General features: G+C 36.9%; 1 protein-coding gene across 2 annotated transcripts in view; it reads left to right on the plus strand.

Annotated features, from left to right (window-relative positions):
* LOC127221289 (complement factor H) overlaps nt 1–23,129 on the plus strand; it is a 47,998-nt gene that overhangs the window by 15,484 nt on the left and 9,385 nt on the right. The window contains exons 6-18 of one of the 2 annotated variants that reach the window (XM_051183175.1): nt 1,534–1,704; nt 3,724–3,897; nt 8,346–8,540; nt 8,920–9,096; nt 12,534–12,716; nt 14,172–14,348; nt 15,418–15,591; nt 16,340–16,522; nt 16,610–16,789; nt 19,546–19,722; nt 21,679–21,858; nt 22,033–22,242; nt 22,749–22,922. In XM_051183175.1, coding sequence (XP_051039132.1) covers nt 1,534–1,704; nt 3,724–3,897; nt 8,346–8,540; nt 8,920–9,096; nt 12,534–12,716; nt 14,172–14,348; nt 15,418–15,591; nt 16,340–16,522; nt 16,610–16,789; nt 19,546–19,722; nt 21,679–21,858; nt 22,033–22,242; nt 22,749–22,922 — 2,355 coding nt within the window. The remainder of the gene's footprint in view (nt 1–1,533; nt 1,705–3,723; nt 3,898–8,345; nt 8,541–8,919; nt 9,097–12,533; nt 12,717–14,171; nt 14,349–15,417; nt 15,592–16,339; nt 16,523–16,609; nt 16,790–19,545; nt 19,723–21,678; nt 21,859–22,032; nt 22,243–22,748; nt 22,923–23,129) is intronic. The other variant, XM_051183176.1, reaches the window with a different exon arrangement.

Here is a 23,129-nt window from a genome sequence, read left to right on the forward strand (position 1 = left end):
TTTTTTTCCCTTGTTGTGTTTTGTATTTGATTTTGTTTTTTGTTTGTTTGTTTTCTTTGTTTTTAAGACAGCCTCTCACAATGTAGCCATGGCTGGCTACAATAGCTTCCATCTTACAACAATCTTCCTGAACCTGCCTCATGAGTGCTGAGATTATATGCACATGGCACCATTCCTGTACTATACTTGTTTTTGAATATTATCTAACATCTCCAATATTTTCACCATTTTTAGCATGTCTACCTTACACTAAAGGAGGCCATTATTTTTTCTTTAATTTTTGGGATTGTAACTACATCATTCCATCCCCTCAGGATTGACCATTTGGTGTGAACTAGTCTTTCTAACAACACCGATTCTTTATGAAAATAATGATATACCGATATGTACATTCAGTGTGGCGCATTACTCATCATCGAAGGCCCATTCACTCCAGCATGGGTGAAGGCTCAGAAAAGCTGTAAAGCTGGAGCACAGTGCACAGAGGTCTGAGCATCTTCTAGGAAACTCAGCTGACAGAGTTTTGCAACAGTCACTGCTTGTGTATCCTTCAGGAAGAAGGAGCCTAATCAGTATGATCAATTTAAAGGACTCCCTGAAGCATCTCAGTTGTTTGTTTCCTGAGCTTAATGAGATTCCCTGGAGGATGGGGTATTTTTATTATTATTTAGAGCAGTGGTTCCCAACCTGTGGGCCATGATCTGTTTGGGGGTCGAAAAACCCTTTCACAGGAGTCACTTAAGATGATCTGCACATCAGATATTTACATTGCATTTATATTATGATTCGTGATGGTAGCAAAATCACAGTTATGAAGTAGCAATAAAAGTAATTTTATGGTTGGAGGTCACCATAACATGAGGAATTGTGTTAAACGTTTGCAGCATTAGGAAGGTTGAGAACCAGTACTTTAGCACATGTGCGCTATTTTTTTAGGAGCTTTCCTCCAAGACGGAATGTTTTCTCTTAGAGAGTTGCTATCCCACAGTTGAACAGAGGTGATAAATCAGTAAGAGGATAGGCATAGGCCAGTTGCTGTCTACACTCGTCTTAAATTACTCAGCTTGATTTGGGAAAGAATGAAACATTTCAAAGTGACTATTCAGAGTTTATTTATCAACAAGGAACAATAAAATAAAAAGATGGGAGGAGAGGCTTTGAGAGAGAGGCCAGCTGCCAGTGCCACAGTCCCAGAGTAGTGTATTTTACGAGTAGTGTGTTAAAATTACTGTCAATAATCAGAAGAGGTGTTACTTTGTAGACTGTTCAATGAAAATATTAACCCACAATCCTGTATCTGTTTTCATTTCCACAAGAATATGAGGACCGTTATAGGCTGCCATTTATTTCAACAGGCTAATTTACAATAATGTTAACTATAATTAGCAATGTATTCTCAACTTTTTTCAAATTTGATACTTGGTTAAGAAAACAGTCAGGTCAAAGCAATTTTGGCTGATTGACCTAATGTGAGCAAAGCCCTGCACATTTCCTTTCGCAGCAGACATTATACAATTACTCTCTTGTATTTAGAAATTTCCTGCACACCACCAGAAGTTAAAAATGGACAAGCTATATCTAAGAAGCCAGTTTACAAGGAGAATGAAAGGTATCAATATAAATGCAACCGAGGTTTTGAGTTCAAAGAAAGAGGGGATGCCCTCTGCACAGCTTCTGGATGGAGCCCTCAGCCCTCCTGTGAAGGTGAAGTTACCGATATTTTATAAGTCTTTTATTATTTAAGAAATTGACCAGTGAGTTAAAAGAATGATTAGTCAGGCTTTTCTTTGGTCTGCCGGCACGTGTGAGTGAGTACGCGTGCACGTACACACACACATACACACACACGTACACACACGCATGCACACACGCACAGACACGCATGCATACATGCATGCACACATGCACACACACACACACACACACACACACACACACGGCACAGAAACTCATTATTATTTATGAAAGTTCAGCCTGTGGCATAGGCTTGTCCCATTAGCTCTTCTAACTTAAATCAACCCATTTCTATTCATCTATGTGTTGCTGTGGGAATCCTGGTTTCTACCTCTCCTTTTTTTTATATCTGTTTCCTCTGCCTCTGCTGACAACTCCTTCTTTCTTCCTCTCCAACTCCTCTCTGTCCCCAGAAGTTCTATCTAACCTCTTCCTGCCTAGTTAATGGCCATTCAGCGCTTTATTAAACCAATCACAGCGACACATCTTCACACAGATCTGTGTGTAGCTGATGGCGTTGAGTTCAACCATTATTTTCAGGGAGTTTATAGTTTCTAATCATAGAAGCAGTGTCTGAAGTAGTCCTCTGACATTTAACCTCGTTCATATGTTTCATTCCAGGTGCCCTCCTAAATAGATCATTTGTCCACTTAAAACATCAAAGTACAATTCACAAAGTATTTTATACTGTCTTTGTCTTGCTCTTAAGAAGAACGTTGTGTACCCTGACTGATATGTTCTAATGATTGCTTTTGTCTTCTTGAAGCAGAGAAAAAGCTTACCTATGTTTGTATATGATTATGTCCAAACCAAGGAACTTTAATCTCCCTGACAGCATATAGTTGAAAACACTCTTAGTCACAGCTAAATTTACAAAGGTTGGAACCCATGACAGAGCAAAAGTCAAACAAGATAATATAATTAATATTATAATATAATACATATAGCTGATCATAGCCAGAACAGGGGGTTTAGAACAACTTCTCAGAATGTTTAAGGATTTGAGTTTTGAAGAGGCAGAAGGCACTTGAACTCGGACAAAGACTTGAGAGAACTTCTGTCTATTTTTTGTGCTAAGTAGTTCTCATGGAGAACATTTAACTAGCCTTTTACAGACTAGGCTGCCCAGGTCCTTTGCTGTCTTCTACCATCACTGTAAGAAAATGCATCTGAATGAGAAGTAATAGTGTACGTGGTTCTTTTTCTCTGTATGCTCACTCTCGGTGTAAGCAACAAGGGCCTCTGCTCCCCTATGAGTTGTTGGAATTAGTTGACCATCACAACGTCTTTTTTGTATCCTTTCCTACTGCAGCCATAGAAATGAGAATATCAAAACTCAATGTGTCAACAAACAAACAAACCCAAAAGTCATGATTTGGAAAATACTCAGGACAAAATGGGTGGAACGAGTTACTTATGGGCAGTATTGGGAAAAGCATAAGTAGAATTCATTATGTACATGTGTGAACTTGTTCTATGCCCAAATTACTGATTTTTAAGGGAGGAAAAAAAATAAATTATTTTTTCCCCATAAAATGAAAGATACAGCTTCCAAATTTAGCAAGTTGTTCCATGTAAGCCAGAAGATACATTTACTTCAAAGAGGAAAGGGTAAGAAATCTTCAAAAGTGTTTAGAAGCAGCTTGTGAGTATCAATAAACAGGACTAGCAAGAGTCTGAGGCCAGCAGCGGTAATCAAAGGAACAGAAAATGGTAAACGTTGCTGAAGTTATATATGATAAGATTATCACTGGTGATGGAGCATGGAGCACTACATGTAATGGCTTTAAGAGAGAAGAATTATTACCAGAGAGGGACAAAGACAAGAGGAGGAGAGAAAGGAAGTCTGACTAATATTTCAGGCATATGAAGATGTGATCATTTCAATGACATTTTTACGTTTATAAGCTCAAGCATCCGCCACTTAATGTTCATATCATTAGCATTAGTGAGAATTAAACAGTTTTGATTGTATGGGTTTCTTTCCAGAAATGACATGCAAACCTCCTTATATTCCAAACGGAGTCTACACACCTCACAGGATTAAACACAGAGCTGGTGATGACATCAGATACACTTGTACATCTGGCTTCCATCCCGCAACCCGAGAAACTGTTGTAACCTGTACAAGCACTGGGTGGATCCCTGCTCCAAGATGTAGTTGTAAGCTTTTTTTTTCACATCTTGAAAGCTCATCACCATGGAATTATGCCTTTAAACGTGGGCAAATGGAGATAAGTAGCGAATATCCCCTTACTAACTCCCCTTCTATGTAATTGCCTGGTCTTTTCCCCTAGTAGATTTTATTATTTTCTTTGTTATGTATATTAAGTGTTTTGATTATTATTTGCCAGGAGGACGTTCTTTTCCAGTCCGGTCTATTTGGTGTTCTGTATGCTAATTGTACATTATATGGGCATCTCCTTTCTGTCTGAAAAAATTTTCTTCTGAGGGTTTGTTGAAGATATTTTCTAGGCCTTTGAGCTGAGATTTTTCTCCTTCCTCACATGTTAGGTTTGGTCTGTTCATAGTGTCCCAGATTTCTTGGATGTTTTGTGTCAGGAAATTTTAGTTTTAACATTTTCTTTGACTGATAATTTCATTTTTTTTTTTAATTATATCTTCAACACCTGAAATTCTCCTTTACATGGTTTGTACTCTGATGGTGAAGCTTTTCTTCACAACTCCTGTTCAAATTTCTAAATCTTTTATTTCCAGAATTCCATCCACTTGTAGATTCTTTTTTATTCTATTTCCATTTTCAGATCTTGAGCAGTTTTGTTTCCTTCCACAGTTTGTTTGTATTTTCTTAGATATCTTAAGGGATTTATTCATTTCCTGTAATTGTTTCTGTTTTCCTGGATTTCATTAAGGTATTTAACAATCTCCTTTTTAAGGCCCTATATTATCTTCATGCAGGTGTTTTTAAATTAATTTTCAATTTAAATTAAAAACAACATTATTTTACATACCAATCCTAGTTCCCTCTCTCCCATCCCCCCTCTCTCTCTCTCCACTCCTCAGAGAGGGCGAGGCCTCCCATGGGGGATCACCAAAATCTGTCACAATCATTTGGGGCAGGACCTAGGTCCTCCTCCTTGTATCTAGGCTGAGAGAGTATCCCCCCATAGAGAATGGGCTCCAAAAAGCCAGTTCATGCACTAAGGATAAATACAGGTTCCACTACTAGCAGCCCGATAGACTGCCCAAGCCCCCAACTGACACCCATGTTTGGTCTTATGCAGGTCCCTTACCTTCCAGTCTAGAAACTAGAAGAAACCATCTTGAGTGACTTAATCCATACACAGAAAGACAAACATGGGATGCACTGATTCATAAGTGGATATTAGATAGAGCAAAGGATGAGCAACCTACAATTCACAACCCCACAGAAGCTAGGAAGTAAGAAGGACCCTAAGAGAGACATACATGGACCCCCAAGAAGGATAGAGGGACAAGAGGTCCTGAGTAAACTAGGAGCACAGGGGGAGGGGGTGGGAGATAGAGGAGGGGAGGAGGGGAGTGAGGAGGAGAGCGTGAGGGATCAGGAAGGTTGAGTTGGGGAAAGGACAGAGATAACTTAATAGAGGGAGCCATTATGGGATTAATGAGAAACCTGGCACTAGAGAAATGTCCAGAGATCCACAATGATGACCCCAACAAGGAATCTAAGCAATAGTGGAGAGGCTACCTTAAATGCCCTTCCCCAATAATGAGATTGATAACTACATTATATGCCATCCTAGAGCCTTAATCCAGTAGCTGATGGAAACAGAAGCAGACACCCACTGCTAAGCACTGAGCTGAACTCCTGGAACCCAGTTGTAGAGAGGGAGGAGTGATGAGCAAAGGGGTCGAGACCATGTGGGGATACGAACATACAGGTGGTTTTAAGGTCTGTTTCTTGTGCTTCAGCTGTGTTGAAGCCAAGGCTTCCAATGGTAAGATAGTTTCACTGTAATGGAGACTTACTGCCCTGACTGTTAATTGTATGTTTTTATTAAGTTTTTAAAACATTTTACATACCAAATATAGTTTCCCCTCCCTCCCCTCCTCGCTGCCTCCCCAAAACGCATTATTTAGAAGGGGTAAGATCACAAAGCTTGGCACATTTAGTTATGGTAGGACCAAGCGTCGCCTCTCCAACCCACCCCCCACATTATGTGCAAGGCATCTCACCCAATATAGACAGTTGCAGGAGCTCACAGACTCTCTGCAGATGGGGACAGTTTTGTACCGTAGTCTATTTGGAGACAGTGAAAGTGTAACAGGACCTATCCCTAGTGTTAATTGTATTTTTACATTTGCATCTAAGAATCTGGTTTGGAGATGATTAAAGGTCTAGGTGCTAATTTCTGTATTTATATTTATTGGGTGGGTATTTTGTTCCTTGGTTTCTGTTTCTTCAAAGGAGTTTTGCAGAGTGTGATGGCTGTGATTTGCTTATTTTCCTGGCTTGCTCAGCTGGTATGGATGGGGACTTGGCTTAGCAGAGAGGTGCCTTCTGGGATTGGGGGCTGCCTTCTGGGGTTGGTAGCTTGCACTGAGCAAAGAGTGTGGGGAAGAAGACAAGAAGGGGATGATCTGTGGAATCCACCGAAGGCTACCGCAAGTGTTCTGCAGCACAGATGGTGTTGAGACTGGGGGATTATATCTGGTGGAACAGATCTGTAGGAAATCTTCAGGAAGCCTTCCTTGTTTTCCGGAAAGCAAGGCCTGTGGGATAGCAGAAGGTGCCTACGGGGTTGAGGGCTGAGATAAAGCAAAGAGTAGGGAGAAGAGGTTAGGAGGGGATTGTAACGCGTACGGGTTTTCTGCCTGCCGCTGCCTGGACTTGTCCTGCTGCCGCGCCAGCCCCAATTAACACACAGAGACTCTGTATTTGATACAATGCTGTTGGCCCAGTTACTTGTTTCTTATCGGCTAGCTCTGCCTTAATTATTAACCCATTTCTGCTGATCTATGTATTTCTCTTACTCCTGACTCTCCATCTTGACTCCTCCTTACTACTTCCTATTTCCTCCTTGTCTCCTAGTCCCTCCTATCTTCCTTTCCTATTGGCCAACAGTGTTTTATTATTAACCAGTATGAGAAACATATACAGAATGACATCTCCCATCAGGGGATGGTCTGTAGGATCCACAGGAAACGTGGATGGGGCGGGGAGAAGGAAGGCTGCAGTATTTTGTTGCAGTGCAAAGGAGGAGACTGGAGGGTTTGTTTGGGGGTAAGGAGGGAATGGTGAAGGTCTTCAGACAGATTACCTGTTTCCCTGTCCTGCTCAGCTGGTGTGTTCCAAGTGAGTGCCTACTGGTATTGGAGGCTTGGACATTGGGGTGAGTTTGGGGGAGGGAAAATTGGGAGAGAAGAGCATAGTGATCTACTGGGAATGGATGGGGTTGGGGAGGAAAGGGAGAGGGCAACAATTCTCCTGCTCCAGAGCTGGGGATGAGACTGGAGTATTGATTCTCTGCAGCAGGAGAGTTTTGGGTCTGGCTTCAGCCTACTTGTTGTCCTGGCCAGAGTTAGCAGGGTGGGGACTAGAACAAAGCAATGAGTGAGAGGAGGAAATTAGAAGGGGAAACCTGTGTGAGCTGCAAGGAAAGGAAGCAGGGGGCAGAAATGGTGGCCATAGGTGTTCTGCTACATACCTGGGAATGAGGGGTTTGGATCTGGGGGAACAGAAAGAAGATCGGCAGGCAGTTTACCTAGATTTTCTTTCAAAATAACATTTACCCCTTAAGTAATATTAAAATTTAAGATTTTAAGTAACAGTAAAACCAAATTATAGGAAACTTAAATTCATAATTTACTGCTACACAAATCTATATGTGCACATGTACATTTTTCAAATTAAGAAACATTTTCAAAGTTTCTTAGCAAACTATTGGAAAAAGAATGACATTTAAGACTTAATTTTAGTTATTTATTTGCCATCAAAATCTTTCTAAAAAGTGAATATCTTCTCCCCATTTCTGTGGTCCAGATGTGAGGATGACTTGCCTACTGGCTCTGAGTCAGTGTGGCGCTCTCAGAGAAGGCTGTGGCTGTCAGTCGTCAGGAGCCTTGGCTGGGCTGTAGGTCCTCTGTCCAACATGTCATACTCACAAGGCTTTGACAAAAGGCCTTAGTTTCTTACAAATAAGCCATTGCATGGATTGCTTGAGGACTGCTAACTTGCTCCAGAGTTACCAATCAGAGAGATATCAGGGGCCCACAACCCATCTATTAGTGCTTCACAAATGTTTATGGCCTGACAGTTCTTCCTATTCTGAGTCCAACACCTGCACATGAAAGAGGAAGTTATGTTACCTTAATTGAAGGGAATTGCTATGAAAGACTTTAGGGGCCTCTTAACCTGCCCACACACACACACAGACACACACACACACGCACAAGCACACACACACACACAGTGCCAGTTGAGTCGAGAGTATTTTATTTCTGGTATACTTCTTTTATTCTTTAAAGTTTTTGCCTATTTTTATCCATATTCCTTTCTCCCTATCTAGAATTAATAGAAAGTAATTCATTAATCAAGTGGTTTATTTCTGATAGGTGTGTTTTTCTGTTTTGTTTTATTTGTTTGTTTGTTTGTTTTTTATTTCAAGTGAAACCATGTGATTTTCCACAAATAAAAACTGGAGGTCTGTATTATGAAGAGAGATACAGACCCTACTTCCCAGCAGCTATAGGAAAGTATTTCAGCTATTTCTGCAACAGTGGATATGTGACTCCTTCAGGATCATACTGGGACTACATTCGCTGCACTACACAAGGGTGGGAGCCTGCAGTCCCGTGCCTCAGTAAGTCAACGTCTACATTAAATCATGCTTTACTCTGCCAAAGAAAGGAAAGAGAGGAGCACATACATAATTACAGTTAAGCTTCTCATGGCAAAAGTAAGGTCAGCAGAAGAGTTTCTGAGCAAAAGGACTAGTTACTGTCCTTTTGAGTGGCTTTTCATGAAATGAACATGAAAAATAGGGACTATGAGAATGTCTTTATCACTTGAACATTTCATTTATAAAGCTAAAGATAAATGGTACTTTTTAAAACATTTGGAATTGGTTTTATCTTTGAATGCCACACATGTGCTCATTTAACTATTGTGAGACAAATTTTAGTTCAGTTTTTTTAATAAATGAATGTTGGGTTTTTAATCGATATATTTATGATCCTTAGGGGTATGTAGTTTCCCTTATGTGGACCATGGTGCACTTTTAGAACGGAAAGCCAGCTATGTACAGGACCAGTCTGTAAGAATCCAGTGTTACCCTGGCTACGGTCTTCCAAATGGTCAGGACACAATTACATGTACAGAGAATGGCTGGTCTCCTCAACCCAAATGCATCCGTGTCAGTAAGTAAGCAGCTCGAGATCACAAGATGCTCTTGACTTCCCATTCCATCTATATAAACTGTGGCAAAATGCTTCTTTTAAAGTGTATATAATTGAATACTGAGGATTCTTGGTAAGTATATAGCAAAGTAAACATGCCTAACAGACATCAGTCCATAATACAGCACAACACTAGTGAACTTTGGTGTAATTCATAGTAGCTTTGAAACTGCTTTGTCATTTGATTCATAACAATTATAAAAGTATAGCTGAAAATTGAACAAATATGATAATAGCTAGGCACATCATTCACATATTCATGTAGTAACATGACATTTTGAAGTTCTGCTATCCTTTGTCTCTGTATCCTTTGTGATGTGTAACTGGAAATGAAATTGTGAGATATTGTGTGCTGTCCAATTTTCATGTTTTTCTCCAATCTTTGTGCTATCATATGTTTGTGATGGTGGTTACTTCATGTTCTATGTTCTTTTGAATGACTATGTGATGTCACTCTTTATTTTCAAAATAAATGTCTATAAAATGGTAAACATAATAGTGCTGATTGAATTCCTTTAATTATCATTTGGGTTTTAAAAATATAATTCTAAGTCAATTTGCAGTCATTAATTTTAATATTTCAAGTGCAGTTTGTTTGTTTGTTTGTTTGTTTGTTTGTTTAAGACATGGTTTCTCTGTGTAGCTTTGGAGCCTGTCCTGGAACTGGCTATTGTAGACCAGGCTGGTCTTGAACTCACAGAGGTTCACCTGACTCTGCCTCCTGAGTGCTGGGACTAAAGGCGTGTGCCACCACTTCCCGACTTCAAGTGTAGTTTTTTAATTCATAAATTTGTAATTAATTGCTGAAACATTAAGAATTCTAAAAACCAGTCTGAGTTATATGTATTATTTTTAAATATAGATTCCCAAATTCTTTTAAATGACTGTACTTCGATTTGAATAATATTATTATCTTGAATTTTCAGAACAATTTTGAAATAATTTATTACATAATCTATTGAGTCTTCATATTTATGAATGCAATATATATTTAAAAGTTTAATTTGTTTTTGAATGCTTGTCAGCTGCCTTTTATTGTGCCATTTTGCTGATGAGAAGCTTTTGTTAGCTTTGTTTTTTTTTCATACTGTTTATTATGTATTCAATCTCTACGAAATTTTATTTTCCGTGATTTAACATTTTGTATAATTTTATTAGTCATCTGCTTAAAATTTGTACTGGTTTCTTATTTGATAGCCTTTCCACCTTGCTGGTTTTGTTCATATTTTCAATTTTATACATTCTTTCTAAAGCCTTTGTTAATAGTGCTGATCTAAATGAACACACTGGTTTTTTTTTTTTTCATATTTCTGCACCTTTCTAATTAAAAAAAAAAGTGGGGGCTTTCTAGGTGAATTGTCTTGGCTTTCTTTCTCCAAGTAACTCACGAAGATTTTAAAACAACTGACAGTTTTATGCCATTTTCAAAAGACACATGTGTGGAAAATAATTTCTATCCATGAATAGTTTGAGTATGTTTAGACTTCAGGCCAGTGACACTGACAAATAGTTGTGCTTATGCTATCACAACCCCATCAAGCTCGAACTAGCCTCAACCTACGAGGGATTTCTCTTGTTCCCTTGCTATTCTACCCACCACTGCAGCTAATACCTTTTCTTTTTGTGACCGTGGAGTTGTATTTCTACCTCTTCATGTCAATAGACTTGCGCACCATGTTTTCAAACTTAATGCCATAATCTTTCAGCAGAATATCTGTGTCATCCTTCTATGCTGTGACTTGTATAGTAACTGCCTTTTTTTGTGGACAGATAACTTTATATAGACATATAATGTCTAAGCTGTCTATTACCATTTAAAGGAACATTTTGGCTATTTTAGATCTTTGCAAATTTTGCACTATTTATGAAGATTTGAAGGTAAGTCATTGAATTAAAATTTATAATGTATTTCTTAGGAAAAATATCTAAAAGTGAAACTTATGAGTCCTTTGGCATGTGCATGATCTGGTCTGTAAGAATCTGGCATGGGGGTTTTCAGGAAGTTTGGGGCATTTTGCATCCATAACAGCAATGAGCAAGCTTCTACCCCTCTTCATTTCTGCAGAGTGAGATTTTATATTCTGAACATTTCATCAGAGGAGTGTATTATTGTTCTTTAATTTTTTTTCTTCTTAGGGGGCTAATAATAGTAGTCACCTAAGATTATCCCATTTTAATTGCATGCTTTCTTTATAATTTATTTTATAACCTATTACACATCTAGAATATGATTCCTTTATCAAATATGTGACAATTTTTCTCGTATGACATGACTCATTTTACAAGTTTCTAGTAGTTACTTCTAGTAACTGTATTTTGACACTCGATGAGGGCCAAGTAAATATTTTTGAATTATTTTTGCTTATATAGGACATTTAAAATAGTTTGAATTTTTGGAGAATGTTCTTTTTATAGTTTTTGAAAATTTCATATAGTACGTTTTATTATATTCATCTTTCCGAAACTATTCTCTGGTGTGTGTCCCTGGTACTACCCACCCAATTCTGTGCTCTCTTTTCTTCTTTTCTTCCTCCTCAATATTTATTTACTTATTTAAAATAAAATTTCATGCAAATTAAAACAATCTTGTTTTACATATCAATCAGTTTCCTCTCCCTCCCGTTCTCTGATACCCCCTCTTCAATCCCAGATCCAACTCCCCACCCGCTCCCCAGGGAGAGTGAGGCCTCCCATGAGGGATCATCAAAGTCTGACACATCATTTGGGGCATTTATCTAGGGTGAAATAGTCTGCTTCCATAGGGAACATTGTGTGCTTGGTAAATACTGGTTCCTCTAGTGCTCTATCTGCATGTGTGCCTGTGGGCCAGAAGAGGACACCAGATCTCATTACAGATGCTTATGAGCCACCAGGTGGGAGCTGGGAATTGAACTCAGGACCCCTGGGAGAGCAGCCAGTGCTCTTAACCACTGAGCCATCTCTCCAGTCCCTTTCTTCTTCTTAAAACAACCATGGAATACAATTTATGCTGTTTCTGTATTCTTGCATGTGTGATGTTACCACTGGAGAGTGGCTGATTTACCAGGGATATGCTCATAAATGAAAATCGATTTTTGCTGCCCTTAATGGTGGGACTCTTGTGCCCACTCACCCCACTCTCCATGGTGGAACTTGTCTTGCTTGCACTTGTGCAGGCTCTGTGCATGTTCCCACAACCTCTCTCAGAATTCACGTGTGCCATCTTCCTTGCTGTGTCTGGAAAAACACTGCTTCCTAGTAGTCATGTACCTTTCCTGACTCTTTTATCCTTACCACCTCTTTACCTCTGCAGTGTTCCCCAAGACCTGGCAGTAAAGAATGTAAAAATTTTAAACATATTTTGTATTGTAGACACTTAACTAAATCATCTTTTTTTTTTGTACTCTTTTCCCTTTTAGAGAGATGTTTAAAGTCAGATATAGATATTGAGAATGGGTTTCTTTCTGAATACGATCGTACATATGATCTAAATAGAAAAACACAATATAAGTGCAAAGAGGGATATGTAACACCGAATGGAGAAACATCAGGAACAATTACCTGCCTCCAAAGCGGATGGTCGTCTCAACCCTCGTGCATCAGTGAGTAATTTCGTTATATTGCTGCCATTATACTAATGATGTATAAGGATTTAGCTTTATTCCCCTTTTCAAGGTGGCCAATATGATTTCATATGAAAAATGATTTTTAAATATCAATAACAATATCTCACTATTTATTTTTACTTTTGGACTCATTCTTGCATTGTGGTATATCAGCTCTATTGCCTTTCCCTTTCCAATGCTTTTAAATACTGTATACTTTTAATTTAGTGGTTTTAAAAGATGTATTGCCTTGCATATCAAAGCCTTTTTTCCTAGATATAAAGTTTTAGGTGAAGATGCATGACCATGTTTTAAATCTCAGAATATGTGAAAACCTTATAATATGTATTTGACACTATCAGTTAAGGTCTGTTATGAGCATTGACCCACCAGCCTGGTCCCATAGCCACATCAGTCCCAAAATAACACATAGACACTCTATTAGTTACAAAGCTGTTGGCCAATGGCAAGAGCTTCTTATTGGCTTGCTCTGTATTAAATATTAATCCATTTCTATCAATCTAAGTGTTTCCACGTGGTCTTATCTTACTGGAGAAAGGGTCTGGATCTCTTCTCTCAGGGCCTAAATCTTGACTCCTCTCTACTACATCTCCCAGAATCCTCCTTGTCCCGCCTAGTCCCGCCTGTCTTGCTTTTCTATAGGCCAACAGTGCTTTATTCATTAACCAATAAAGAAACATATTTACAGAATGACATCTCACATCAAAGGTCCATTTCAAAAGGTCCCCTTCCTAGAGATTATTCCCAAATGTTTTGATATTGGAAAGAAATAAATGTTACAGGTAGCAGCAAATTTTGATGTTTTAGGACATACAGATAACAAAGGTTTTTTTAATTATAGATAGTTCAGCTAGATTTCCTTATTAGAAAGATAGCCAGTGCTATTTTGCAAGAACTATTCAACATATCTTAAATGATAAGATGACTTAGGTTATTCATGTAATATTCCCATTTATTGAAGCCTTTTTGGCTTTTCTCATTGTGAAAGAAAAAAAAAACTTTGATAGAATACAATAAATGCATCTGTTTTAAATTTAATTAATCAATTTTTAAAATTTCTATGTTGCATATAAACTACTAAATAGGAGACTTTAACTCACAAAATACTAGTATACTTCCCTAAAACAAAATACATCTGCACTTATCTATTTATTTACAGTATGAGATAAACACAAGAAAAAAATGAGCCAAGAAATTATTTTTAAAATAAAATTTTATAAAACTCAACTGAGATGTTAAATGCTAATAGGAGTGTATTTGTCTCTAATAACTATTTTAGGAAAATGATTTACTGTTGTTCTTCTAAGGGTGTTTTTTACAGTATTTAATTGTTGTCATATATTTACCTGTGACCGGATTTGTTTTCATGGGAATTGCTCAGATTGTACATTGACACATTAAAAACAAAATCTTTTATTTATCTTGTATTAGAGTCTTGTGACAGGCCTGTATTTGAGAATGCTGGAACTGAAAATAATGGCACATGGTTTAAACTCAACGATAAATTAGACTATGAATGCCATATTGGATATGAAAACATACATAAAGATACCAAGGGCTCCATAACATGTAATCATGATGGATGGTCTGACAAACCCTTATGCTATGGTGAGTACTAATTTCTCTGGGCAGTTTTCTTTTCAAATCAAAAATATTTATTTGTTAAACAGTGAACTTACTAGAATTTTCCTTATGATTTAATGTAAAGTAAGCAAAAGGACAATTTTGAAGGCTAAAGATGATCATATTTGATTTTATTATTTAGTTACATTAATTTATCCTGCATTTCCAGGCGCAATAAATTTTGTTTAATTAAGAGCATGAGAATCTTTATCCTAGGCTCATGGGTTTGAACCCCACATTGGGCACCACAATTATTGCTATGCATTCATTTGCAGGGTCAACCGATCTACTCTGAATTTGCTCTGAGGTCTTCAATCGTCTAAAGGTGTAAAAAGCTGTCTTTGTGGCTGAGAGTATTGTTTCAGCCTGAGCTATGAAAAATAACCTAGTATTATATCTACTCATGAAAAATATACAGTTTAAGCAGAAATCGTCCTGACCATCCACAGAAATAAATGTACCCAAAAAGTATAAAACACACTGACAATGGATTATGGAAAAACAAAAACAAAAACACAGCTGTTCTTACCAGGGGGGAATTGTGGCACCACATAAGAAAATTATAGACAGAAACAAGCAATATCCACAGCCAGTAACCCCACAGTCTTTGCCTACAGGGTTCCCTATCAGAGAGTTATTCATCTGGTGGGTTGACCAGTTGAATATTAGTTGCCTACTGTTGTATATTTTTATTGCCTTTGTCACTATGTGTATACATTGAGTACATGAGTGTATCTATGGATGTCATGTACATACTGTATAGCATTAATTTCATATATGAAAGAAAAATTTCATACTGAAAGTACATAGTACTTTAGAATTTAACATTAATACATCTCTGCCACAATTCAGAGTCATAGATAGCTATTATATTATATAGCACCAACATTCCTTTTTTCAGACTTCCATGTGAATTTAGGGATTTTACCTAATGCAATAGGCAGAATTTTTCATTAGGAAGGTGGCTACTGATACTTCCTTGTGACTGTACATGACAAACATAAAATTACTTCTCAATGATTAAATGTATTCTCTAATTGTCTTACTTTTCAAGAAAGAGAATGCAGCATTCCATTACTAGGGGAGAACTTATTTGTCAATCCCAAGAAAGAAAAATATAAAGTTGGAGATTTGTTGAGATTTTCTTGCCGACCAGGACACAGAGTTGGGCCAGATTCAGCACAATGCTACCACTTTGGATGGTCCCCAGGTTTTCCAACATGTAAAGGTCAGTATCTGCTCTAAATTTGATGAATGGTGATCAGAAGTTTACTTTCCTTCTCTTACTATCCCCCAGTCTTCCATTGTGTCTACAATCTTAAGCATATACATGGACAGCCATGAATAAGCTGTGTGGTGTGTAGCTAACACACACTCACTTATTTACAAGGTTAATCCCAGGCTAACTTGCTTCTTAAAATGTGTATCACTGTGTTTATATGGGCAGACAACTGATACAGTGACAAAGATTTCTTTCAATTTGTCTAGATTCCTATTAATACCAACTTTTTTTTAATAGGGTAAGCCTTCCATCTCATTGCCTAGAGTATGTCCAAACAGTATGAAAGCAGATTTTGATGAGTTCAGTAGCATTTATTGAAACATTAAAACACATTAGTCAGATGCTTTCTACAGTGCTAATACATTTTACAGATTGATAATTGTATGTTTAGTGTGAAAATCATTATAATTGACATACCTACAATTGCTCTCTTGTTTTCTTGTATTTTCAAGGTATTGAGTTTAGTAAGCATTGTACCACTTTCAATATGCTTTTGATGGTATTTTAATAAACATGTTACAACTGTGAAATGTGAGTCTAGTCTAAATAATGTTTACTTAATAAAGAGTTATAAAAGTGATATAGGGAATAAATTCTTAAAAGAGTTTTTCATTAAAAAATATTTTTCATTAACTACATTTTTAGTCAGGAAGATGAACATTTTCATTCATATTTACACAATCTTCTACAATAGGTCAAGTGCGATCATGTGATCAGCCTCCTGAACTCCTCAATGGGGAAGTTAAGAGGAGAAAGAAAAAAGAATACAACCATGGTGACGTGGTGGAATATGATTGCAAGCCTAGATTTCTACTGAAGGGACCCAATAGAGTCCAGTGTGTTGATGGAAATTGGACAACCTTGCCAATATGTGTTGGTAATTAAAGCATCAGTACTTAAACACTGTTTTGTATCATGTGATGCCTTAACCATGAACACACTTTTATGAAATGTCTATCTATAGAGGAGAAAAGAACATGTGGAGATATTCCTGAACTTGAGCATGGATATGGCCAGTATTCTTTCCCTCCCTATGACCATGGAGAGTCTGTAGAGTTGACCTGCATGGAAAACTTCACAATGATTGGACATGGGTCAGTGTCATGCATTGGTGGAAGGTGGACCCAGCTTCCTCAATGTGTTGGTAAGGTTATGTGCCTTAAATTGATACTTCATAAAGTGTAATATTTGAATTGCAGTAATATTTACACATATATGTGTTTTTGTAGTAGAATATCTTCTTAGGACAAACAAGTGTTAAATAATAGGAATCCAAACTTTTATTGTTTATAATTTAAAGTGTGTCTATACAAGAATGTAAATTTTTAACATAATATGTAAATGGTTGTTTACACTAAGATAAACCTAGTTGTTAGTTACAAATTTTCATGAGACTAAAATGTGAATATCCAGGAATATATGACAATGTTACAAAATACAATTTCTGTTATTGTATGGTACTCTCCTTTCATATCATGGAGAGTTAAGAAATCAAGTGTGGAAAATACCTATTTCCTGCTCTCCTATAACAAACTTTTCTCTCCCAGAATTTTTTATTATGCTTCTGTCTATTCTACATGTTGCAAGCTGAAGTCAGTGTGATGAGGGTCAGGCCATAGGTCCTCTCATTGGCTACAGAACTGAACTATACAAAAAATAAATAAGTACATAATCTGGGGTTAGGTGGGCAATGTTATCCCATGTTGATTTTACTTTGCAATAACTCCTCTGTTCTTCTTGTGACTGAGATTTTAATGAGTAGCTAAAAACATCTGGTGCCTACATTCACTTTTCTCTGAAACTGGGATTTTTCTGAGTGTTCCTTTAGAATGGTCCTTGATACCCAGTATCTACTATTCATTGGAATTTTAAGTGTTGGTTAATGCTAGAGAAATATCGGGCTCCTTTCAAAAGGGTACTTATCCTTTTGTTGTTTAGTGATATGTTCTCAAGACACAGAAGACTAACCAACTCAAAAACAGTTTGCCATATAAATCGATGGTTCTACGAGTAATCATTACATTTTTGCTAAGCAAACACTTAGTTTTTTTCAAATCTCTACTTTTTTGTTCGTTTTGTTTTGTTTTTGGAAAGAGTTGTTATTGGAAAGAGGTGTTATGAGCAGTTTTCAAACCAGCCTGGTCCCATTGCTGTGCCAGCCCTAAATAACACACAAAGACACTGTATTAGATATAAAGCTGTTGGCCTGTTACTAGTGTTTCTTATTGGCTAGCTCTGTCTTAAATATTAACCCATTTCTATGAATCTAAGTGTTTCCACATGGTCTTATCTTACCGGAGGGAGGGTCCGAAGTTCTACTCTCTTGGTCCTACATGTTGACTCTCTCCTACCTCTCCCTAAATCCCCCTTGTCTCCTAGTCCCACCTATCTTGCTCTCCTATTGGCCAACCGTGTTTTAGTCATTAACCAATATGAGAAACATATTTACAGAATGACAACTCCCATCAGACAGCGTTTCTCTTTATTGCTTTGGAGCCTAGCTCTGTAGCTCTGTAGACGAGACTGGCCTCGAGCTCACAAAGATTAACCTGTCTCTGCCTCCTGAATGCTGTGATTAAAGGTGTGTGCCACCAATGCCTGGTTAACTTCACTACTTTACAATCTAAACACAGGCTATTTTAAAACTCTTTAACAAATAATTTCATGTGGGAGAAGAGTCAGACTCATCAGGAATGAAAACAATTCTCCATTCTGTTACAACATTGTGTTTTATTTTTGTTCAGGTTTCTGAGCTTTTGTTCTGAAGGTTGATCTGCCTACAGTGACCTTCCTATGGCACTCCTCGATTATCATCAGGTGTACTGCAATGTTAAGCTTACAGTACACACATTTTTATCCTTCCACTTATTCTTCTCCTTATCTATAGCTTTCTCATCACAAATATCAATCTCACAGTCGCCATGCTTTTGATTATTGGTTTTTCTTTACTTTGCTTTATAACTTTTGTCTTCCAGTGAAACAGCCTTAAGGAAGGGACTAACTCTCAGGTGTCTTGAGTTTGTTAATTACTCTGGTCAGTATTTTAAATATTGTTTTAGCAGAAAGTTATAGCACTTCACCTAATCAGTTGCTTTTATTTACTCTATCCATATACATTTTACTTTCCATTTCAAATTATTAACAAATGTATCCAGGACCAAAAAGGTCTCTCCAATTCAGTGTGAAATTATAACACAGAACATATGAAGATATATATATATATATATATATGTATATATATATATATATATATATCATCTTACTTAAGTCATAATACAACCAAATAGTTTTATTAATATGACATAGTATTGTTTTATTAACTTCTTATAGATTCTTATGAAGGGATTATAAAGGTGGCTACAAGCATCTAATATCTTATACAAATTCTATCTCTGAAACAATTGTTAAAAACACAATATATCTTAGAAATTCTTTTTTAAAACAACACATCTATCAACAAAGGAAATCCAAACAAGCAAACATTCATATAATCTATGCACTCATGTTTTTATTGTAATATTTTCAACATTATGAACTAAATTAAGATAAGGGAAGTGCAATAAATGTAAAAATTTGACAGTTTTCAATCATGGGACCAAAGCTGGTCACGACATTTCTTATGTAAAACATCTGAAACAATGATTTTCTCTCCTATTGTAGTTGTCTAATACCCATATCCCTTCATGACTCTTACTGTCTCTGAGATGTAAAAGACTAGACATGAACTCTAGTTCCCACATTATAGACCATTTTGTATGCTGACCATATCATTTTATTTGGCACAATTTGTAGGTATAAATAATAGTTTTATTTGTACATTGACTGTATAGCTATTTTAACTTAGCAGGTAGCTCACTTCTTGTAATTGTCATTATTTTTCCTGGAATTGTTTTCACATAGCAACAGATCAACTGGAGAAGTGTAAATCACCAAAGCCAGCTGATGTGGAGACAATTCAACCCAATAAGTATGAATTTAATCATAATGCTAGTGTGGGTTACACATGTAGAGGAAAGCGGGAGATGAAACACTCAATCTGCATCAATGGAAGATGGGATCCAGAGCCAACCTGTACAAGTAAGCTCTTGTTTGTGTTGTCCTCTAGTCACTATTCTAGTCTCTTCTCACCTGTGATAGTCGTAGTTTTGAGTTCTTAAAACACAGTAACTTCTCTTCAGAATTTCTGATGTGAATCCTGCATTTTTATCATTTCCACCTCTCCGTATTCCACTTGAACACCTCTTGTGCCCTGTACTTCCTGTCCAACTCATGATCACCTCTAAACACACACACACACAAACACACACACACACATATATATTTATATATACAAAAAATGCTTGTATATATAAATTAAGCCTGATACGTTCATTTATTGTTTTTCTGTAGATATGTGATTAGGATTAAGAATTTGAGATTGGATAACATATTTGTTGGTCACCCATCCCTAGAAATGATTGATTCTTCTACCCTAGATAGCCATTAATTGCATGTAACTCTTCATCTAGGGAGGGTTCTCAACATTCCTAATGCTGTGATCATTTAATACAGTTTTCCATGTTGCGGTGAACCCATACCATAAATTTTTTTCATGACTACTCTGTAACTGCAATATCGATACAGTTATCTCTGTTTTCTGAAGGTCTTAAGTGACCCCAATGAAAGGGTCATTTGACCCCTAAGGGATTGTGTCTCACAAATTGAGAACCTCTGATATAGGGAAAGGGGAAGGGCCTTGTAAGATTTTCCCTATTTATGCTGGTGTGTCAACTGATATTACCAACATGCAGGTCCTATTTAGGTGACATTCTGTTGAGGCTTTATAGATTCAGCTTCCCTGTCATATATGAGGGAAGACATTTCATCATTGTTCTTCTGGTGAGTTTTTTTTTTTTAAAGAATGTGAAAAAATATTTTTGTTGCACAAATATTCACTTATATCTAGTCCTTCCTTCCAATCTAATTAAGCAGAAATAGAAACATGATTATTAATAATCACTAATAAGTACATTGTCATGTTATTAATCTGAAAGATGAATCTCAGGTGTCTCGATTTTGTAGCAACTTAGACAGTGCTTTTCAAAAGGGTATTAATGCCAGTACTAACTGCTCATTATCACACAGATGCATGGGATCAATTTTCACATCTCTAACCAGTTCTGGTTAAGTAGGATGTTCAGAGAAGTTGAAATTTTAAATAGCATACTTATACTTATTTGTGAACATATCCTGTACTCTCATAGACCAAGAGTCAATGACAAATTGTTTATCGAATTGTGACGGTTAATACTTATTGTTTACTTGACAGAATCGACAGCCATTTACAAAAAAACAACTCTGAGCATTACTGAGAGAACATTCCTAGTTTGGGTTAACTGAGGTGGGAAGATTCACTATAAACGTAGGCTGCATCATTTTATGGCCTGAAATCTTGGAATGAAAGAAAAGAAAAAGAAAACCCAACGGGAGCATTAGTTTCTCTGTAGATATAGTATGACCAACTGACACACATATGGGCTGCCATGACTTCCCTGCATGATGAGATAAAGTTATAAACCCTTACATACTTCCTTTCTAAAGTTGCTTTTGTCAGGTAATTTGTCATAGCCTGAGAAAGGTCACTAATATATTAATTAATTGAAAATATTACATTCATTGGAAAGCTATATAAGAATTTTTAAGCTAATACAACATATTAGATGATAGATATACATACCCAGGTCTAGAGAAATCTCCATGAAACCTCAATTTAATATATTTCAGTTTATAATTTATTTAAAACACCAGAAAGGCTAACATTAAACTTACAAATAAGTTTTATAAAACAGATGCAGAGTTGCATTAAAAAACTAATGAGAACCATTGAAAGGAACACAAGGACAGTTACTAAATTTCTATACAAGGTGAAAATTATAAAAAAATATATAACCAGTATGTGATCATAATTAATTTGATATTTAATTAAAATTATTACTTCAATAATTTAAGATAATATATAGAGTCAAGTCTCTGGTTTCTGATGTATTTTGCAAGCAGAGAAAGGATCCTGCCCCCCTCCACCACAGATTCCAAATGCTCAAGTGTTGAGAACCACAGTGAAATACGGGGACGGAGAAAAAGTATCTGTTCTTTGTCAAGACAATTACCTAATACAGGACACAGAAGAAATGGTGTGCAGAGACGGAATGTGGCAGTCATTGCCACGCTGCGTTGGTCAGTAGTCATGACTTATTTTACAACATTCTTTCCTTATATACTGAAGAAAACTCAAATGATGGGGGGTATTTAAGAACTAGGACTTAACATAAAAACTGTGGAGATTGTTTCTGTTATCCAGTAAAAAAGTTTTATTTATGCATCATTGTTTCATTTCTGACCTTCATATAGCAAAAATCCCATGTTCTAAGCCTCCTGAAATAGACCACGGATCTGTTATATTACCAAGATCATCAGAAGGAACGAGATACCCACTTGAGCCCCGAAGTTATGAACACGGCACTACACTCAGCTATGGTTGTGATGATGGCTTTAGGATGGCTGAGGATCATGGGGTAACCTGCCACATGGGAAAGTGGAGTTCTCCACCTCATTGCGTCGGTGAGAGCAGCATGCAAATACAATTCTGGTTCTAGAACAAGTCTTTACCAATGATATACACTCATCAAAACCAGAAGGAATGGTTCAGATTGGCACACATACTCATTGATGTGTTTTACCACAAATTTCTATTTGCACAAACCAGTCTATCCTGCAGTTGTTAATTGTACTGATTGACTTGCAATCTACTTTTACTCTTACACCTCTCTTTTAAATGTCATGCGCAGTCTACTGACTTTCACTGCTCATGTGCATTGTAGTTTCCTGTGTTCATTTGTCATCAGGTGTTAAACTCCTCTGTGAGCTCCTCCCCCCATAAATGCTATGTTTCTGAGATTCTTATTCCTCTTTTTAAAATTTCTCTTGTCACTCATGATTTTTCAGACATCTTAGTGTCAAATTCTTGATCAGGGTTGAATCAACAGATGCAAGACAGCAGAAGTGAGTTTCTGAATTAGCACAATGTGGAATCATTTTACTCTGCTTCTTCACTGTGTTATTTTCAGGACTTCCCTGTGGGCCTCCACCTTCAATCCATCATGGGATTGTGTCTCATGAGCTAGATAGTTACCAATATGGTGAAGAGGTGACATACAGCTGTTCTGAAGGTTTTGGAATTTCTGGACATGCATTTATGAAATGTGTAGGAGGAACTTGGTCGCAGCCACCAGCTTGCATAAGTACAATTTTATTTTCATTCTTTGTATAATCATTATCTATTTCAAGCTATATATGGCAAAAATAAGAAAGTAAGCTGTAATTCTAGCATATCAGTAGGTTTTACTGGATGCTAGGAGACAAACACATCACTGGTAAAATACAGTTTGATACATTGAGCCAAATTGTTTATTTTTCACTTCATGTAGTCTGAACTATCAGCATCCACA

The sequence above is a fragment of the Phodopus roborovskii genome, unplaced genomic scaffold (assembly GCF_943737965.1).
Source record: "Phodopus roborovskii unplaced genomic scaffold, PHOROB, whole genome shotgun sequence".
Taxonomy (NCBI): domain Eukaryota; kingdom Metazoa; phylum Chordata; class Mammalia; order Rodentia; family Cricetidae; genus Phodopus; species Phodopus roborovskii.